Genomic DNA, 19,993 nt, shown 5'->3' with positions numbered 1-19,993 from the left:
AAAAGTCAACATCTTTTCAGACACTTTGTTGCCTAGCAACCATATGGGTATAACTATCAAAAGCTAGATCATAGTAATGAATACATTGTAACATATTCTACAATCTATGTATCCAAATAGTTTAGGTAAGTAGCATTGACTAATAAACATTATCATATACCTCGTATTGCCCGGCCTCGTAATGCTATGGGAATTCCGATGCGCGAGCCGTGCAATAATTTTCCATATCACGCCCGGGCCCCGTTTATCATATTTGGTAAACACGTCTATTTCCTGGAACTACTTTCTGTTTATAAACAACGTGCGTAATTTGCGTCTGCTCTTCGATAATGGCTGACGATATTATTCTGTGGATGGAAAATATACCGAAAATTCAAGTTGGACTCATTATTAACCTGACGAAAGCCGGCATTCCACTACAACCAATCATAAATATAACTGGTCACAAAAACGTATCAAGTTTACAGCACTACGATACTCACATTCAGCTGGTATCGGTGTCGCGGGATACACCCAGCGACACCGATGCCAGCTGACTGTCTGACGATACTGTATCTCAACGGAAGATCGTCGGCGCATTTCAGATATTCTTGGTTACGCCAGAATCTGGAACTGTAAACCCAACTGCTTCTTGTCAAGCAATTGTTTCTCGTTCACCGACTAAGGTTTTTAACAACTGTGAAATTAACGTGTCTTTACCCGTCTTTACCTGTGGCTACAACATCAGCTCCAAGAAATCGTCCATTGTCGGACGGTCAGTAAATGACCAATTTAGCTGGACTGTAGTGTCCATTCTTAAGAAAGAAAGTTTATAATGAGTTCGTATTTATTACCGTTAAAATATTGTTATAAATTTATGTTCATTTGCTGTTTCATTAAAACGTAATTTGTGGATATATTTGGTGACATTAGTTTGTCTAGAGATCCCTGTCACTGACGTCATGCGGTACCGGTCTATTGTGTGAGAGATGTTGACGCGTTTGCGTCATGTAGAATCCATCGTATAAATCCGCACCAGTAAAAAGGCCCGTATCGAAACCCGGATGAAATCGAATAGGTTTTCTTTTGGGCCAGACGAGCAAAAAATAACATAACTAAAGACTTTTTTTTTCATATAAGGTATATGATAAAACCTGTATGGACTGGATACGGCTTTTGCTGCCCTCGATCGTACGGCTTACGCGCCCTCGCAAGCTCGGGCGCATCCGCTGCACGACCTCGGGCCGCAAAAGCCGTATCCAGTCCATAAAGAATAAACTGGCTGAAGTATAACCTTTATTTTCTTTGTGTTTTTTCTTTGTGTTTTTGCTTCATAACAAAACTAACTCCACATATGAAGTTCATCTTGAGATCTGTATAATTCTTCCAGTAGATGAGCCTTTAACTGACTAGTTAACCGTTATACTATGTATTCCACCAAGGATATGCAAATATAAGGTATTTCTCATGTATTTTCATGTATATAGAGAATGTCAGAAATCTATATTATATCATTTGGGATTACCAGGTTATTTTTCCCAGTATGTAACACGTAACTTAACAGTTCTGACAATACAATATTTTGATAAAACAATACAACTTTATTACACTTTATATACCAAAATAGAAAGAACAAAATATATATTCACTACATATCAAATATAGAGAGTTATATAAACTTCTCCTGAATGTCAAACTAGTATGTTCGTACAACAACACAAGCTTATGAAAAAAAAAATTCTAAGTTCCTGTTGATAATTTAACAGGTCACTCAAAGAATATATGAGAAATTATTATATCATATGAGAAATTATTATATCATATGAGAAATTATTATATCATATGAGAAATTATTATATCATATGAGAAATTATATCATATGAGAAATTATTATATCATATGAGAAATTATTATATCATATGAGAAATTATTATATCATATGAGAAATTATTATATCATATGAGAAATTATATCATATGAGAAATTATTATATCATATGAGAAATTATTATATCATATGAGAAATTATTATATCATATGAGAAATTATTATATCATATGAGAAATTATTATATCAGATTGTGGGGAAAAAAACATTGTGCATAAGGATCCCATGGCTTGATGTTCATATACACTCAAGTTTAAATGAAATAACCGCTGGCATGATTAAATAAAAAAAAAATTATGTCAGATAAATTTATCAAAATCCAAAACAAACATATGCAAACTTTGCCTTTGCACTAAGTTTTTACAAAATGGGTAGAACTATGATAAAAAAAAAGTTTGTGACAACTAAAATATAGCTCTTTGCTTTCAGACTACATTCAAACAGACTAATTAATTCAGACTGTTAGGAAAAAACATGTTTTCACTTTTCTTTCTCAAGCATTTTGACTTCTGTAAAACAATACAAATATCATTGATATTTGAACACATTTTGGCGAGTTGGGTTTTTGTGAACCAGTAATTATTTGATTGGAAATTAAGAACAGATTGAATTATCATAATGAATAACATGGTTATAAATATAATCTGCGTAAAATACAATGTAATTAAGAACAATAAATTGAATAATCAATTTGATTTCGTAAATTTCAAGACAATTTATAATGAGACGACTTTTCACATGAAAGTCACATGAAAATGTATATTACACAGGAATAACATCTACTATTCAAACTAAATATTGTACAATCCCTGGATAAGAATTTTAGAACTAGAAATGTTTTGAACATTACTGTAAAACCATTTAATTTCCATGGAGTTTAATTTTACTATTATGATGCTTTAGGCAATTTCAATGGATTTTAAGTTCACAAACAGACAAACAATGAGTTCTATTGTTATTTTACATGTCCATGTGAATTTAATTCTGAATTCTACTTATTGGTGAAAATAGCGATATTAAAAAACAGCAAACAATTAAAGCGAGGGAGTCGTTACCTGTGCATGCGTCAGATGGCCATAGCGTGTCATTGATTACAAACAAGCGTCTACCCATGAGCCTTTGCGCTTTAGCGTGTGTTATCATTGTCGCTTGGAACTCAATTCTAGCGCGTGCGCAGGTGACAACCCTCTCGCTTTAATATGAATTTACAAAACACAATATTGGTGGCAAGACTCTATTGAGTTAATACTTCTCTAGTTGACAGTTCGTCTTCTTATTTATTCCTGCTATACATGGAGGCTTTCAGCAGGTTGAACTTGAACTAGATGTTATTTGATCTCCTGGCATCGTGATCCTATTTTACGAACTCGATGTGTATGATGGTTATGGAGATACCATAAGTATATAACAAAGAGAGCTCCACCAATTACAACACTCATAGTGATAATGACAATCATCTGAAGTGGATACGGCAGAACAGCACCATCTAGAAAAACCTGAAACACAATTAGGATAATGTAAATTCTCTTTAGCAATTACTTTAAGGTAATTATTCTATACAGTTTTAGGAACATACATGTAAGTGGTGAACATTTATATTCTTGATATATTTAAACTTCATAAACTCTGAGTCGTGACATTCATTCATAACCTCAAGATTCATTGTGTGATTACTTTCGACCACTTGAACATCAACATTTCTATCTTGACAGAGCTAACACAACGCTGGGACAGTTAGCTACTTATTTTACAGGAGCAAAAATCTGGAACAGTATCCCCCTCCACATACGATCAATACCAAATGTATTGAAATTTAGAAAACTTTTAAAATTAAATTTATTGCATGAAAATAATTGAAGTCATTTAGTCATTAATTTATTTGATTATTTATTTTATTCATTCATTATTTCATTCATTTATTCACTTACTACCTAAAATACTTAAGTCCCTCACATACTCAGTTTTGTTTAAAAAGACTAGACTAGCTATAGCTATTCTCTGAAGCCTTATTCATCCATTTTCTGTGACACAGAATTCTATCATACCAAATATTGTATTTCTTACTTGAATAAACATATTTTATTATTATTATTTATTATTATTATTATTATTATTTGCATAGGACAAACTGCTGAAACTGACACAATTTACAAATATATCAGTGCCACTTTTTTTTCATATTTTTTAAATATAGTTCTGTACACATTGTTTAATTATTTTGAGTTTAAAAAAAGGAAAATATTTTCATAATTAATAATGTGATGCTCCTGGGCCTAAACATGCTTTTCAAATATGACCTAAAATATTATTTAAAATTTTGAAAATTGTTTATAAAACTGTATTGATCAACCTTAAATTTAAGGTTTGCAGTTAGTTTATAGAACTAAACTTGAATTAGAGGTGACTACAGTGCATAGACCAAAATAAAGTTTGGATAAATCATCTTTTACCTGAAATTCATCTTCAAGTTGACAATATGAAAATCCTTTCATTATTGTAGCTATAAAATGATATAAGCCTGAACCCTGAAAGTAAAACAAGAAAATATGTTAAGTTATGTCTTCAGTATGAGTGCCAACATGCAGATCAATCAGTGACACACTGGTAACTCAGTGACACACTGGTAACTCAGTGACACGCTGGTAACTCAGTGACATGCAGATCAATCAGTGACACACTGGTAACTCAGTGACACGCAGATCAATCAGTGACACACTGACCACTTAGTGACATGCAGATCAATCAGTGACACACTGACCACTTAGTGACATGCAGATCAATCAGTGACACACTGGTAACTCAGTGACACACTGGTAACTCAGTGACACGCAGATTAATAAGTAACACACAGACCACTCAGTGGACACACTGGTAACTCAGTGACACGCAGATTAATAAGTAACACACAGACCACTCAGTGGACACACTGGTAACTCAGTGACACAATGGTAACTCAGTGACACACTGATAACTCAGTGACACACAGATTAATAAGTAACACACAGACCACTCAGTGGACACACTGGTAACTCAGTGACACAATGGTAACTCAGTGACACACTGGTAACTCAGTGACACACTGGTAACTCAGTGACACACTGGTAACTCAGTGACACACTGGTAACTCAGTGACACGCAGATTAATAAGTAACACACAGACCACTCAGTGGACACACTGGTAACTCAGTGACACGCAGATCCCTCAGTGGACACACTGGTAACTCAGTGACACGCAAATCACTCATTGACATGCAGAACACTCGGTGGACACACTGGTAACTCAGTGACACATGGATCACTCAGTGACACACTGACCACTTAGTGACACGCAGATTACTCAGTGGACACACTGGTAACTCAGTGACACACTGGTAACTCAGTGGACACACTGGTAACTCAGTGACACGCAGATCACTCAGTGGACACACTGGTAACTCAGTGACACGCAAATCACTCATTGACACGCAGACCACTCGGTGGACACACTGGTAACTCAGTGACACGCAGATCACTCAGTGACACACTGACCACTTAGTGACACGCAGATCACTCAGTGGACACACTGGTAACTCAGTGATACACTGGTAACTCAATGACACACTGGTAACTCAGTGACACACTGGTAACTCAGTGACACACAGATTAATGAGTAACACACAGACCACTCAGTGGACACACTGGTAACTCAGTGACACGCTGGTAACTCAGTGATACGCAGATCAATCAGTGACACACTGACCACTTAGTGACATGCAGATCAATCAGTGACACACTGACCACTTAGTGACATGCAGATCAATCAGTGACACACTGGTAACTCAGTGACACGCTGGTAACTCAGTGACATGCAGATCAATCAGTGACACACTGGTAACTCAGTGACACGCTGGTAACTCAGTGATACGCAGATCAATCAGTGACACACTGACCACTTAGTGACATGCAGATCAATCAGTGACACACTGACCACTTAGTGACATGCAGATCAATCAGTGACACACTGGTAACTCAGTGACACACTGGTAACTCAGTGACACGCAGATTAATAAGTAACACACAGACCACTCAGTGGACACACTGGTAACTCAGTGACACGCAGATTAATAAGTAACACACAGACCACTCAGTGGACACACTGGTAACTCAGTGACACAATGGTAACTCAGTGACACACAGATTAATAAGTAACACACAGACCACTCAGTGGACACACTGGTAACTCAGTGACACAATGGTAACTCAGTGACACACTGGTAACTCAGTGACACAATGGTAACTCAGTGACACACTGGTAACTCAGTGACACGCAGATTAATAAGTAACACACAGACCACTCAGTGGACACACTGGTAACTCAGTGACACACTGGTAACTCAGTGACACACTGGTAACTCAGTGACACACAGATTAATAAGTAACACACAGACCACTCAGTGGACACACTGGTAACTCAGTGACACGCAGATCCCTCAGTGGACACACTGGTAACTCAGTGACACGCAAATCACTCATTGACATGCAGAACACTCGGTGGACACACTGGTAACTCAGTGACACGTGGATCACTCAGTGACACACTGACCACTTAGTGACACGCAGATTACTCAGTGGACACACTGGTAACTCAGTGACACACTGGTAACTCAGTGGACACACTGGTAACTCAGTGACACGCAGATCACTCAGTGGACACACTGGTAACTCAGTGACACGCAAATCACTCATTGACACGCAGACCACTCGGTGGACACACTGGTAACTCAGTGACACGCAGATCACTCAGTGACACACTGACCACTTAGTGACACGCAGATCACTCAGTGGACACACTGGTAACTCAGTGATACACTGGTAACTCAGTGACACACTGGTAACTCAGTGACACACTGGTAACTCAGTGACACACAGATTAATAAGTAACACACAGACCACTCAGTGGACACACTGGTAACTCAGTGACACGCAGATCACTCAGTGGACACACTGGTAACTCTGTGACACACAGATCACTCAGTGACACACTGACCACTTAGTGACACGCAGATCACTCAGTGGACACACTGGTAACTCAGTGACACACTGGTAACTCAGTGACACACAGATTAATAAGTAACAGACAGACCACTCAGTGGACACACTGGTAACTCAGTGACACACAGATCACTCAGTGGACACACTGGTAACTCAGTGACACACAGACCAATCAGTGACACACAGACCACTCTGTGGACACACTGGTGACTCAGTGGAAACACTGGTAACTCAGTGACACACTGGTAACTCAGTGACACGCATATCACTCAGTGACACACAGACCAATCAGTGACACACAGACCACTCAGTGGACACACTGGTGACTCAGTGGAAACACTGGTAACTCAGTGACACACAGATCACTCAATGACACGCAGACCTCTCAGTGGACACACTGGTGACTTCAGTGACACACAGATCACTCAGTGACACGCAGATCACTCAGTGACACACTGGTAACTCAGTGACACACTGGTAACTCAGTGACACACAGATCACTCAATGACACGCAGACCTCTCAGTGGACACACTGGTGACTTCAGTGACACACAGATCACTCAGTGACACACAGACCACTCAGTGACACACTGGTAACTCAGTGACACGCAGATCACTTAGTAACACGCAGATCACTCAGTGATATGCAGACCACTCAGTGGACACACTGGTAACTCAGTGACACGCAGATCACTCAGTGACACACTGGTAACTCAGTGACACGCTGGTAACTCAGTGACATGCAGACCACTCAGTGGACACACTGGTAACTTAGTGACCTGCAGCCCACTCAGTGCAAACACTCGTAACTCAGTGACACGCAGATCACTCAGTGACACACTGGTAACTCAGTGACACGCTGGTAACTCAGTGACATGCAGACCACTCAGTGGACACACTGGTAACTTAGTGACCTGCAGACCACTCAGTGGAAACACTCGTAACTTAGTGACCCGCAGACCACTCAGTGGAAACACTCGTAACTCAGTGACACGCAGATCACTCAGTGACACACTGGTAACTCAGTGACACGCTGGTAACTCAGTGACACGCAGATCACTCAGTGACACACTGGTAACTCAGTGACACGCTGGTAACTCAGTGACATGCAGACTACTCAGTGGACACACTGGTAACTTAGTGACCTGCAGACCACTCAGTGGAAACACTCGTAACTTAGTGACACGCAGATCACTCAGTGACACGCAGATCACTCAGTGACATGCAGATTAATAAGTGACAATTTATAAGCAATGCCATCAAGGCTGTTAACCCTAGGATATACTTACCTCCATGATAATTGTAATTTGTGTTGGATTCAAATATTCAGTTCTATTTACCAGTCTTTGGTTTTTCATCATTTTATTCAAACTGTTAGTGGCTTTGCCTGGTTAAAAGAGAAATTATTTAAGATCCCAAGTCGATTAGGCCATTCATTATAATATAATACTGCTGAACTTAAAGTTGCACTGCATATATTAGAATTCTTTATCTTATATCTCTACGAATGGTACTTACTTTTTGTGAAGAAATCTTGTCTACCATTAATTTCTTCTATAAAAATGACATGTGGTTCTGTTAATATGATTTCTTTGTCATCATCTAATATTTTAAACTTTAGCTTCAACATAGATTCAGACTGTCTAACTCTGTACACCTGAAATAAATGGTTGTCAAATGAAGTCATGTGAGCTGCGATAATTTAATACTTGAAAGATAGTTTTAATACCGGTACTTTGCATTCTTTCTTTGCAATTTGTGAGGTACTATCCCCATTGAAATGCGGATTTGTAATGACTGCTATTTGCGACTCGTAACTTGGTACTCCCATATGGCACTTTTTCTAGGTCGTACATACCTGGTTCATGATATAGCTTACTCAGACAAATGCACACACACATACAGGTTGTTGGTTGGATTGACTGTTGTTAGCCAAACAAGAGCTGAAATAATACTTACTCTTTGTTTACAATCTGAGTAACTAGCTAGATTTGACAACTTCATTTCATCTGTACACAAACATTCATCTTTGCTTGATTTCCCAGCACACTGTTTATACTTCCAACCTATCTGAAATTAGAACACACATAGAAAGTCAATAAATGCATCCAGTTAAAATGAAAAACTCTACGATGGCATTTATTCTGAAATATTTTAAATATTATATCAAATCAAATCTCTATCAAATACGGTAACTCTTCAGCTATACTGAACCAGAAGATTGAAGACACACTGGTACATATTTGTAACTGCACATTCAAAAACATGATTAGTGATGCCTGTCCACGTTTGGACCTTATAACATATTGGCTCAAAGTTTCTAAATTCAGTGGACGCACTGGTAACTCAGTGACATGCAGATCACTCAGTGGACACACTGGTAACTCAGTGACATGTAGATCACTCAGTGAACACACTGGTAACTCAGTGACATGCCCAAAGTTTCTAAATTAGTCAAAAATTCCTTTAATTTATTCAATTAAAATCAATCAATTAATACTAGAAACTTGTCTACATATGGAGGACTATGTCTACAAATATGATAAATATATAAACTCCCAGTATTCTGTGAGGTCATTTTAGACTGACATGACATGACATACTCCCTGTATAGCTGTATATGATTGCTATATGAAGAGTCATGCACTTATCTTATCCCACCTAAATGCACCATTTTCCTCCACAGTTGAAGTCTTTAAATATATTTAGAATGTGAAGTATATTAACTCACCTTGGAAATCCTGTAAGCATTTCTAGGAATGGCTTGACTTGGATCAACATTATATACATTCTCACTGGTTGGTATGGCGATACCATATTTAGATGGTGGTCTATAGTTAACCTGCACCAAATACATTATTTGTTAAACATGACTACTCAAGAAAAAGTAAGTAAGTAAGTTAATGTTTCAATAAATGACACTATAGACACATAGAGTTTGGAGTAAAAATGTATGGGGGGAGAAAGTTCCAAATAAGTGAACGTTGTAGAGATTTGTCAGTGAATCTACCACTAGCAGAGACTCTTACAGTCGAGTTCAATAGCTGGCATCCCCTGGTGGAAGCACGCAGTTCAACTAGCAATCTCAGAGGAATGAACAGTACCATAAACAAGTGGATGGCTGGTCTGACAAGATGATGTGCACTGATTGACTGATAATATTAACACATTGGAAGTAATAATACTGCAATTATATTCAACAGGCCATGCATGGAGCAGTCCCCGTTAGTTATCAAATTTAAGATATATAGTTTTGTTAATAGTAATATAGCTGGAATATAACCATGTCAGGAATATGATTTTTTAACATTAAAATGATTGACATTTGTATATAACATGATGTATGACGAATATATAAAATTTGAATATAATCAGTCAAACCATTTAAAAGATATGGCTCCAGAAGCCCAATCATTAAAACAAAATGGCCGCCAGTCAGCCATTTTGAATCCAATCTGAAAAACAAAATTATTTGCATCAAGGTCCCATAATGTCTAATGTATATACCAAGTTTGAACAAAATCTATCTGTAAACAGCCGAGAAATTTGATTTTTATGATTTTTTAGCACAAAAATGGCTGCCATTCAGCCATCTTGAATCAGATCGTAAAACAAAATAATGAAATAAAATGACGTGCATCAGGAACCTGTAATGTCTAATGTAGGTTATAAGTTTGAACAAAATCCATCCATAAATGCAAGAAATGCTTGATATTTGAGGATTTTTTTAGCACAAAAATAGCCACAATTTGGCCACTTTGAAAAGGATCGTCTAACCAAAATATCCGTATATCTATGACATGATGTATAATGAATATTAAAAATTTGAACATAATCAGTCAAAACAAGTCAGACATATAGGTCTGGCAACCCATTCATTAAAACAAAATGGCTGCCAGACAGCCATTTTGAATCTTATCTGAAAAATAAAATGATGTGCATCAGGAACCCATAATGTTTAATGTATGTACCAAGTTTGAACAAAATCAATCCATAAATGCTAGAAATGCTTGATTTTGATGATTTTTTAGAACAAAAATGACCACCATTTGGCCATTTTGAATAGGATCGTCAAACCAATATATCTGTCTATCTATGACATTATGTATAATGAATATTTAAAATTTGAACATAATCAGTGAAAGCAAGTCAGACATATGGCACGAGAACCACATTCATTAAAACAAAATGGCCGCCAGTCGGCCATTTTGAATCTAATCTGAAAAACAAAATTATTTGCATCAAGGTCCCATAATGTCTAATATATATACCAAGTTTGAACAAAATCCATCTGTAAACAGCCGAGTTATGCTTGATTTTTATGAATATTTAGTACAAAAATGGCCGCCATTCGGCCATCTTGAATCAGATTGTAAAACAAAATGATGTGCATCAAGGTCCTATAATGTCCAACGTACAACAGACGCACACACACACACACACGGAGGTCAAAACATAAGTCCCCGTTTTCGGACTGCCTCCGAACGGGGACTAAAAACATAGCGGAAATGACAATTATACTTGCCTCAAGATCATAAAGCAGCTTGCGATTAGTTTCAGGTATTACAGGATTACCATGAAGATAATCTTCCTTACTAATATGGAAAGGATAAACAAATGCTAATCTTTTTGTTGGTGGACATGTGCAGAGTACTGTTACTGTAAATGATGTCTGTTGACAGCGTGGTGACGACTGGTACAAATAAACTGTTACTGTTGATGTACCCTGTAATATAAAGATAGGGTTTACTAAGTATATAATATTATTTCATCAACCCAAATGATAAAACCGTGAATTTAAAACCCACTGAATATGCCTGAAATGGTAAATCAGCGAAATTTAAACCCAGTGAAAATTAGTCATTGTACAGTATTATGTATATATAGCCACCCTGATCAGCTTTATTTGAGTACAGAGCAAATTAAATGCATCATTATAGGTTTTCATTTAAAAATCCACCTACGCCGACATTCAACACCAGCAATTGGACCACCAAAACGAAAGAAACTACTGCAGAAGCCAATCTAAAATTTTATAATTTTTTTCTTGCTGAATTAAAAAGTACGTAGACCGTCTAAAATGTAATTACAATGTCACCCAGCACATCTTTCTCCAAAAAAAATCACATTAACTGTATATTCTAAAATAAGTTTCAAATAAAAACAAACACAACTGCATTGCCGAGTAGCAAATGATTGCGGTAGTGCAATCCGAGCATGCTGCGTTTCACAATCAACAGTACTGAACATTAACGACCAATTCCTTAGTGCATTCTTTTAGACATTCTTCTAGCTGTATTATGCATTTAGTGAGATATAGCGCCTCGACCGGAAAAAGTATTTTACAAGATTTATGTATTATTAATGATTTACATTGATGTGATTCTATTTCTGTAATATGCTTCCTACATTGTGTAGTGTTTATAAAATGTTTTTCAAATAAGGAGTATAAGTTTTCAAGGATGGCTTAATTTCATTGCTTTCTCGCTGCCAGATTTTATTGCCTTTCTTGCATCCATTTAAAATTTTCTGCTTAAAAACTATAAGTCCCCAAAAAATATTTGATGATCATTTTTTAATTTTTCGGATGGGCAGAGTCCGGTAATACCATATTTTAAGCACAAATTTCTATTAGAAACACATGAAAACCAAAAAATACATTCATTATATAATGAATCATTTAAAATATGACTTATTTTGACCTGAAAACACACTTCTGTCATTCATGTACATACAAGAACTATCATACAGAAATAATACAATAATCTTATATTATCAAAATACTTACCGTGATATACATGATATTACTGACAGTAATGTGTACAGTTTCATAACCATTGTAATCATGGACAGTTCTAGACACAACAGTGATCAGTTTTGTATTACTAACCATCACACTCAATGATTTAGTGGTGGAATGTACTACAGAGAAAGAAACAGAAATTATTTAACACAAACTATTTCAAATACAAAATTATACACTCCTCAAAAAATTTATGTTAAATATTATGAAAGTTTATTTGTCAGACTAATTGTCATTGAATTATTATAATAATAATAAAAATAATGGTAGTCTAATATTTCAATGGTAACAGGTTGCTGTGTCATAAAAAAATAAATCCAGTGAACAAGGAAGAATCACATAACTCCATTATTTGTAGCACAGCTGTTTTGAATTGCCCGATGAGTGTGTTAGAATTGATGTGATTTTATGCCATAACTTGATTACTAAAGCGCTGATTCAGTAAAAATAAAATCTAGCATATATCCCTTAGAGTCTTATATTTTACATTTAACTTATCAAATTAGTGAAAATAAATTCCATACAAAACACCCAAAAAGTCATCTCAGCTAAAATTAGTTCCAGCTAAAATACAGTATGGCATGGTGCATGAGATCAAAGTCCAAAAAAACGTTTGACAACCCTTTGATTAATTGTCTAAAATCTCCTCAAATAGTATCACTTGAACCATGTTAGTTCGATGGTAACGACACATAAACCACCCATGCTTACTGCTTAGATGTCGTATCTATCACATGAATTACCTTGTCCTTTACGAATAGCAGACACAGAGAATGTTCTCTGATCACCATGGTCCAGATATACAACAGGATTTGTAGATATCACTTTATCTGGTATCATGATATGCTGGCATTCCTCTTCACTCAAATACCAGTCACCAAGATTATACAAATAACAATGTTTGGATCGTGACTGTGACCAATACACACTGTATCCTTGTACGTGACTGGTATTCATAAAAGTAGTAATAAGTATAGTACAACAGCCCGGGCATACCAGAGTTTTCCCAATGTCATCATTTGACCAGGTAAATTCTGAAATAATTAACACGTTAACACATCGTCTGTTGTAAGCATGGATCGACTATCAATATTTATTGTATACAATGAGCTCCAGCAGGTGATTGTGTTAAACTTAACATAGCAGAATTGCAACATTAGTAGTAGGTAAATGGTAGAAACTGGACATATCCTCCCACTAGGTAGCCCTCCCCTCAATATGCTAGGAAGGATGGGGCAAGCCCTAGGGGGGAGGATATGCCCATTTTTCGCCTTTCATCTACTACTACATTCCAAACAGCAGCAAGTTATTTTTTTTACTTTTTGAAAAATGGGTTAACATGTTGGTGTTGCAAATGATTGGCAATTTTTAGACCACTCATACATCATGGAAATAATATAGCAACCTATTTTCAAGAAGAAGATGAAAATAGTATTTTGTAATAACAAGAATACTCACTAAAATTAGAAAAAAAAATGTACAATAAAACTAAAAATATCAACGTAATAGAGGAACAAACAAATCTGAGGAATTAGTTACAAAGTCATATTGCTATGATTTTAAGACAAAGTCGAAAAAGTAAAGTTAATGCCAAATTAGTGTAGTCTGTCATCTGAATTTCACTGCAATACAATGTAGAACCAGTACTACACAGCGAATGTATTAACTCACCTGTATCATTGGTAAACAAAATGTTGTACTTGGCACTCGTAATTGGCACCATTACTGTAAACACATGAAATAATATCATTTAAACACATTTGATATTGTATATTAAGTAACAAGTAACAACATTGTTACTACATTGTATCCTAACTGACATGTTACTACATTGTATTCTAAGTGACAGGTTACTACACTGTATTTTGAGTGACAGGTTACTACATTGTATTCTAAGTGACAGGTTACTACATTGTATTCTAAGTGACAGGTTACTACATTGTATTTTAAGTGACAGGATACTACATTGTATTCTAAGTGACAGGTTACTACATTGTATTTTAAGTGACAGGTTACTACATTGTATTTTAAGTGACAGGATACTACATTGTATTCTAAGTGACAGGTTACTACATTGTATTTTAAGTGACAGGTTACTACATTGTATTCTAAGTGACAGGATACTACATTGTATTCTAAGTGACAGGTTACTACATAGTATTTTAAGTGACAGGTTACTACATTGTATTCTAAAGTGACAGGATACTACATTGTATTCTAAGTGACAGGTTACTACATTGTATTTTAAGTGACAGGTTACTACCAGTACATTGTATTCTAAGTGACAGGTTACTACATTGTATTTTAAGTGACAGGTTACTACATTGTATTTTAAGTGACAGGTTACTACATTGTATTTTAAAGTGCCTGTGCAATGCCCACCCTCATGTTTCCCATTTTAGATCTGTGTTCCACTGAAAATTTTTGCTAAAAATGATTACTCGTATCCAAGTAAATTTGGAATATTTTTCGTGTTGTAGCCATGCCCACCTATCGTGAAACGGTCTACTGTTTCCGGATATCCGACTCTCGCCGAAAGTGCACCACCAAATGACAAAATGTGAGAGGAAGTCATACCCCTGAGCCGTAATAACACTGGTCATTCAGTATACTTTTAAACGATATACATTTTTCGGTCGGCGTTTTTTCTTTTTTTTTTGTCTATTTTATTTTTTTTTGAGAGACAGTTTTTAAACGTTGTGTTGTGGGAAGTTGCAGTGAAACGTATAGTCATAGTGTATGTATTCACACATTTCTAATCGATCCGAAGGTGCGACATCACTTAACCTCAGATTCTTTTTTTTTGGAAAAACTGTCCTCGTCCATCCACCGAGGCGGATTTCAGAAGACAGAGAGACGTCCGGCAAGTGTTTAAAATGAGTTGACTTTTTTTGCGATCCTGATTATCGTTTTATAGAGACCATTTAGTAAAAGGTAGCAATAATTTTGACAGTGACACGAAAACGAAGCGTCGGACACACAGGAAATTACACAGCCCTTACACACTGCTAATTGTTTTCATTTTCGAAGGCTAAAAGTTTCTGAATTGTTTGGTGATTGGTGTTGAATGTCGAATTCACACCTCTGTTCTTTTTTTACCTCCATGCTTGCAGCTTGATCTGCATAATAATTTATGAAATAAGAATCCGGGCTTGATCAATGTGTTTCCACCAAATAAAGTTTTAATACGATGTTATAATTATGACAATCACGCAATGGATCACGCTAACTAGAATCCATTCTGAATTTATCTGTATGTGTGTCGATTATTTTTGTTATCCAATTAAACGCTGTTTTTAACGCACTTGACCCGACGCGTTCACCTATTTCAACAAAATGTCAATTTATTTCCACGCGGCTGTCATTTATTTAGTAACTGTGATTATTTTATAGTGATCACTATAGTCTAATGTTTAGAATGTCAAAATATGTTCTCTTTTATTTTAATTTTGAAAGTTTTACTCGCTGGTGTCGGTGACGATTACGGTAACCAGCTACACCAGAACGAACATATTTCGCATCTAACTCAACCCCATGCAACAAAAATTGATACTATGTGTTCATTATGGTCCATTCTTTCATAAAGTACATAAGTGACAATTTAGTCAAAGACGAGAAAACTGCACAAGAAATTTGCCTTATTTACACGTATCGGCAATGCAAGCTGCCATGTGACTTCCCCTTCTGACGTCACAAGGGGAATTTCTGTATGCAAATGAGAAGCTAATGACGAGTCTCGTTTTAAAATACACAAAAATAAAGTTGCTGTAGACTGAGTTTAAAACACATTTTTTCACTTAAAAAAAATAATTCATGCTTAGAAACATAAAAATTAATAATATTTATGTATCAATGGATAATTTTAGGCGTGAAAATAGCAGCCATTTCACAGGCACTTTAAGTGACAGGTTACTACATTGTATTCTAAGTAACAAGTTAACATTACTTACTAATATTATTCATAGTTATACGCTTTTCATACTTCAGTGGTGTCAGGACGAAGCCTCTGAGTCGTGTTGTGAACACAGAGTTTGGTGATACATTCTCCACTGACACAATAAGTATTTTACCACCATTGCTTTTAAACAAATAAAATATGAATGTATTGCCTGGTATATTGCTTATAAAATACTAGAAATAAAATCATTCATTTGCTATGCCACAAATTTGATGGTTTTTCAATATGGCTACAAATAAAAGGTCATCAATGAAGAATATACTGGAAAACATGTCTTTTTAGCTCGCATGTTATTTTAGCTAATTAGCTAATCTGTAATTCCGCTAATTCAAGATGTTACTAATTTAAATAAAGTATATTCTCACAATGAAATTGTTTACACTTTAGCTAAATTAAGATTCAGTTAATTCATGCATGGAGTCAAATTCGTTAAAATGGCGTGTAGCTATTTAAACATGTTTTACAGTAGTAAGAATTATAACTTACCAGGTATAGTTTAGAAGGACTAAATTTGAAAGCATATTTCAGCCTGTGTGTGACATTTCGATGGCAAAGTTCTTGTCAAAATAAATGTTTAACAAATAACACATATAAAACACATTCCAAAATAAATCTGTTTGTTCCCCAATTATTATTACATATACTATATTAGTCTTAATGTCTATCATGGAATTTAAATTGAATTTTATAAAACCTTATCATATACAAATTTTGGTGGGAAAAAAACGATTAAAATTTGGCAAGAAAAATAAATATCAAAATTTAGGGGAGAAAATACAGATCAAAATTTGGCAGAAAAAAAAAACAATAAAATTTGGCAGCAGTTATTTTAAAATAAAAACAACAGACATTTCCTATTTGTAAACCTAACAAAACTTGGCAGAATAATACTATGAATATTTCTAGAGCTTTTGTTACTAAAAATAAAAAAAATATAAGCCACAACAAACAAATTTGGATACTAAACTATGTAACATAATTTACGAATTTAGAAAAACCTAAGCATGCAAGTATGCCTACTTGGTGAAAACTCCTCTGAAAAATGGATTTATATAAACCAGGTCCAAGCATATTCTTATCATTGATCAACCCTTACTTGTAGTTTGTGGCCTGAATTTACATGCAATGCATAGCCACCACAGATGGCCGTATTTTATTGTTTGCAACCATATTTTGTAAAAGGGAGCCCCCTCCCAATGTAACTGCATTACTTCTGGACTAAGAAAGTAACCCCGTGGTCAGACACTTTTCAATGACAAAGCCAAGAAAAAAATATTACAGAAATTTTTTTGTAAGTTTTTATTCTGTTAACATATAATTACATTGAAGTGGTACATTCATGTACTTTTTTGATTATTCAAAATTTGTTGTTTCTAAAGCGATTGTTTTGTCTTTGCTGTACTTCCTGTCTAGAAAGGCAGCAGTGCACACATCTTATCAGCTGTGTGTAAACTACAAACAGATATCTTATCAGTTGTTTGTAAATAGCAAATAAAGAAAGTGGCCCAACTTAAAACTATTTACCCTCAGTTCAGTTATGTTTGTAAACCATGCATATTAATGAGATGCACTAGTTGGGTGTACACTGGATAAACAAAAACTTGGCCATTTGTTTGCACACTAGAAAAAATTCAGTTTACTTGTACAAGATATTTTTTTTCAATAAAATAAATACACCCATGTATGTAGCATGCCTTCGGGAGCTATTCGTGTGATTTTTAAAAAAAAATGTGAAAAGTGCCCAAAAAACTATTCTGCTACCTTAAAGTTTAATGAATTGATATTGTTCAAGTTACTCAGTTTATATGACAAAAATTAAAACAGACATTTCCCTGCACTGTATGTCTAACAATATTGATTTTAGCCAAATTTCAACTGAAAAATCTACAATTACACCACAATTTCATCTGATCCAGAAGTATGCAAAGAATCAGATAACATTACTTCAGTTACTATAACCATGAAACAAGTTTTCAAGCCACATTTTCACTAATTTTATGACAAATATAAAGTAATGTACATGTAAACATAACATTACTGAATTTGTTAAAATCATATCCAAATTTGAAGCTAGTCAAATAAAAACATTCTCACATAATGAGTGAGGTGATGACATAGCACAACTGTATTAACCTTGCCATTTATGCAAATAGTGATTATTAAATAAGTAATGAAAATAATTGAATATGTATTTTTTTTTAATAATGAATTTCCTGAATAAAAGAACTATATATTCATTATGGATTTTATGAAAAAATATCTTATAGCCAAAATAAAATTTGTAATCACTTCATCTACTTTATTTAGATCAGTATTTGTTTTAAGTGTATTCATTCTTGACTAGTAATTTTTTTTTTAACATTTCTTTTTAACCCAGTCTTTATTTCATTCTTATTTTTATTATTGTATTGTATTTAGAATTGTCTTAATCTTGTATCATTTTTATTTACCATAACGGTAGTGTAATAAAGTTATTATTATAAAAAATGAATACAAAAAAATATGACAAGTATATTTAAATATTTACCAAATTATTGGTTAATACAAAATGAATCACAGGCAATAATTTTTTGTTATTTCCTACATAACTTGAAAAATGAATATGAAGGTAGATGCAAATAAATGACTTACCCAAATATTATTATTTGCCATACATTGCCTTTATTGAATGTAGTTCTAGTCTTGTCATCATAGTTGTATAAAAATACTTCTTTATAGTTAGCAGGGTGGAATGCTAGAGTTGTGTTCATTATAGGATGGTGTGATTGCTGTGGAATTTGACAATGAGTTCTATTTGTTATAGATTTGTTACAAATTGAGGAGTAAAAGTTATTGTCACTAAATTAAAAAAATCAGAGAAAGGTCTAAAAACATGTCGTTTTATCCAAAATTACAAGGTGACAAAAGGTGAATGGTGACAAAAGTTGATTTTGGTGCTCAAATGGTTAATGATATGCAAATAACCTAATTAATATGCACAGACAGTATATAGAACTATTTCATGAATCGTGACAAAAGTTGACTTTTGTGCTCAAATGGTTAATGATATGCAAATTACTTAATTAATATGCACAGACAGTATATAGAACTATTTTATGAATGGTGACAAAAGTTGACTTTGGTGCTCAAATGGTTAATGATATGCAAATAACCTAATTAATATGCACAGATGGTGGTATATGGAACTATATTGTGAATAGTGACAAGAATTGACTTTGGTGCTCAAATGGTTAATGATATGCAAATTACCTAATTAGTATGCACAAACGGTATATAAAACTATTTTGTAAATGGTAAAAAAAGTTGACTTTGGTGCTCAAATGGTTAATGATATGT

The 19,993-nt window shown here is 34.9% G+C and overlaps 1 protein-coding gene across 1 annotated transcript in view; it reads right to left on the bottom strand.

Annotated features, from left to right (window-relative positions):
- Positions 1-3,193: 3,193 nt before the first annotated feature.
- The window catches only part of LOC102804162 (cation channel sperm-associated auxiliary subunit beta-like), a 28,670-nt gene continuing 11,870 nt past the window's right edge, over positions 3,194-19,993 (bottom strand). The window contains exons 7-18 of the mRNA XM_078007684.2: positions 19,289-19,425; positions 16,650-16,777; positions 14,371-14,424; positions 13,443-13,733; positions 12,685-12,818; positions 11,422-11,622; positions 9,624-9,738; positions 8,856-8,962; positions 8,415-8,553; positions 8,186-8,283; positions 4,316-4,390; positions 3,194-3,361 (exon numbers count right to left, since the gene is read on the bottom strand). Coding sequence (XP_077863810.2) covers positions 3,194-3,361; positions 4,316-4,390; positions 8,186-8,283; positions 8,415-8,553; positions 8,856-8,962; positions 9,624-9,738; positions 11,422-11,622; positions 12,685-12,818; positions 13,443-13,733; positions 14,371-14,424; positions 16,650-16,777; positions 19,289-19,425 — 1,647 coding nt within the window. The remainder of the gene's footprint in view (positions 3,362-4,315; positions 4,391-8,185; positions 8,284-8,414; positions 8,554-8,855; positions 8,963-9,623; positions 9,739-11,421; positions 11,623-12,684; positions 12,819-13,442; positions 13,734-14,370; positions 14,425-16,649; positions 16,778-19,288; positions 19,426-19,993) is intronic.

Source organism: Saccoglossus kowalevskii, chromosome 17, assembly GCF_978046115.1.
Source record: "Saccoglossus kowalevskii chromosome 17, keSacKowa6.1, whole genome shotgun sequence".
Lineage (NCBI taxonomy): Eukaryota > Metazoa > Hemichordata > Enteropneusta > Harrimaniidae > Saccoglossus > Saccoglossus kowalevskii.
This window is presented reverse-complemented; position numbering and strand designations above follow the sequence as displayed.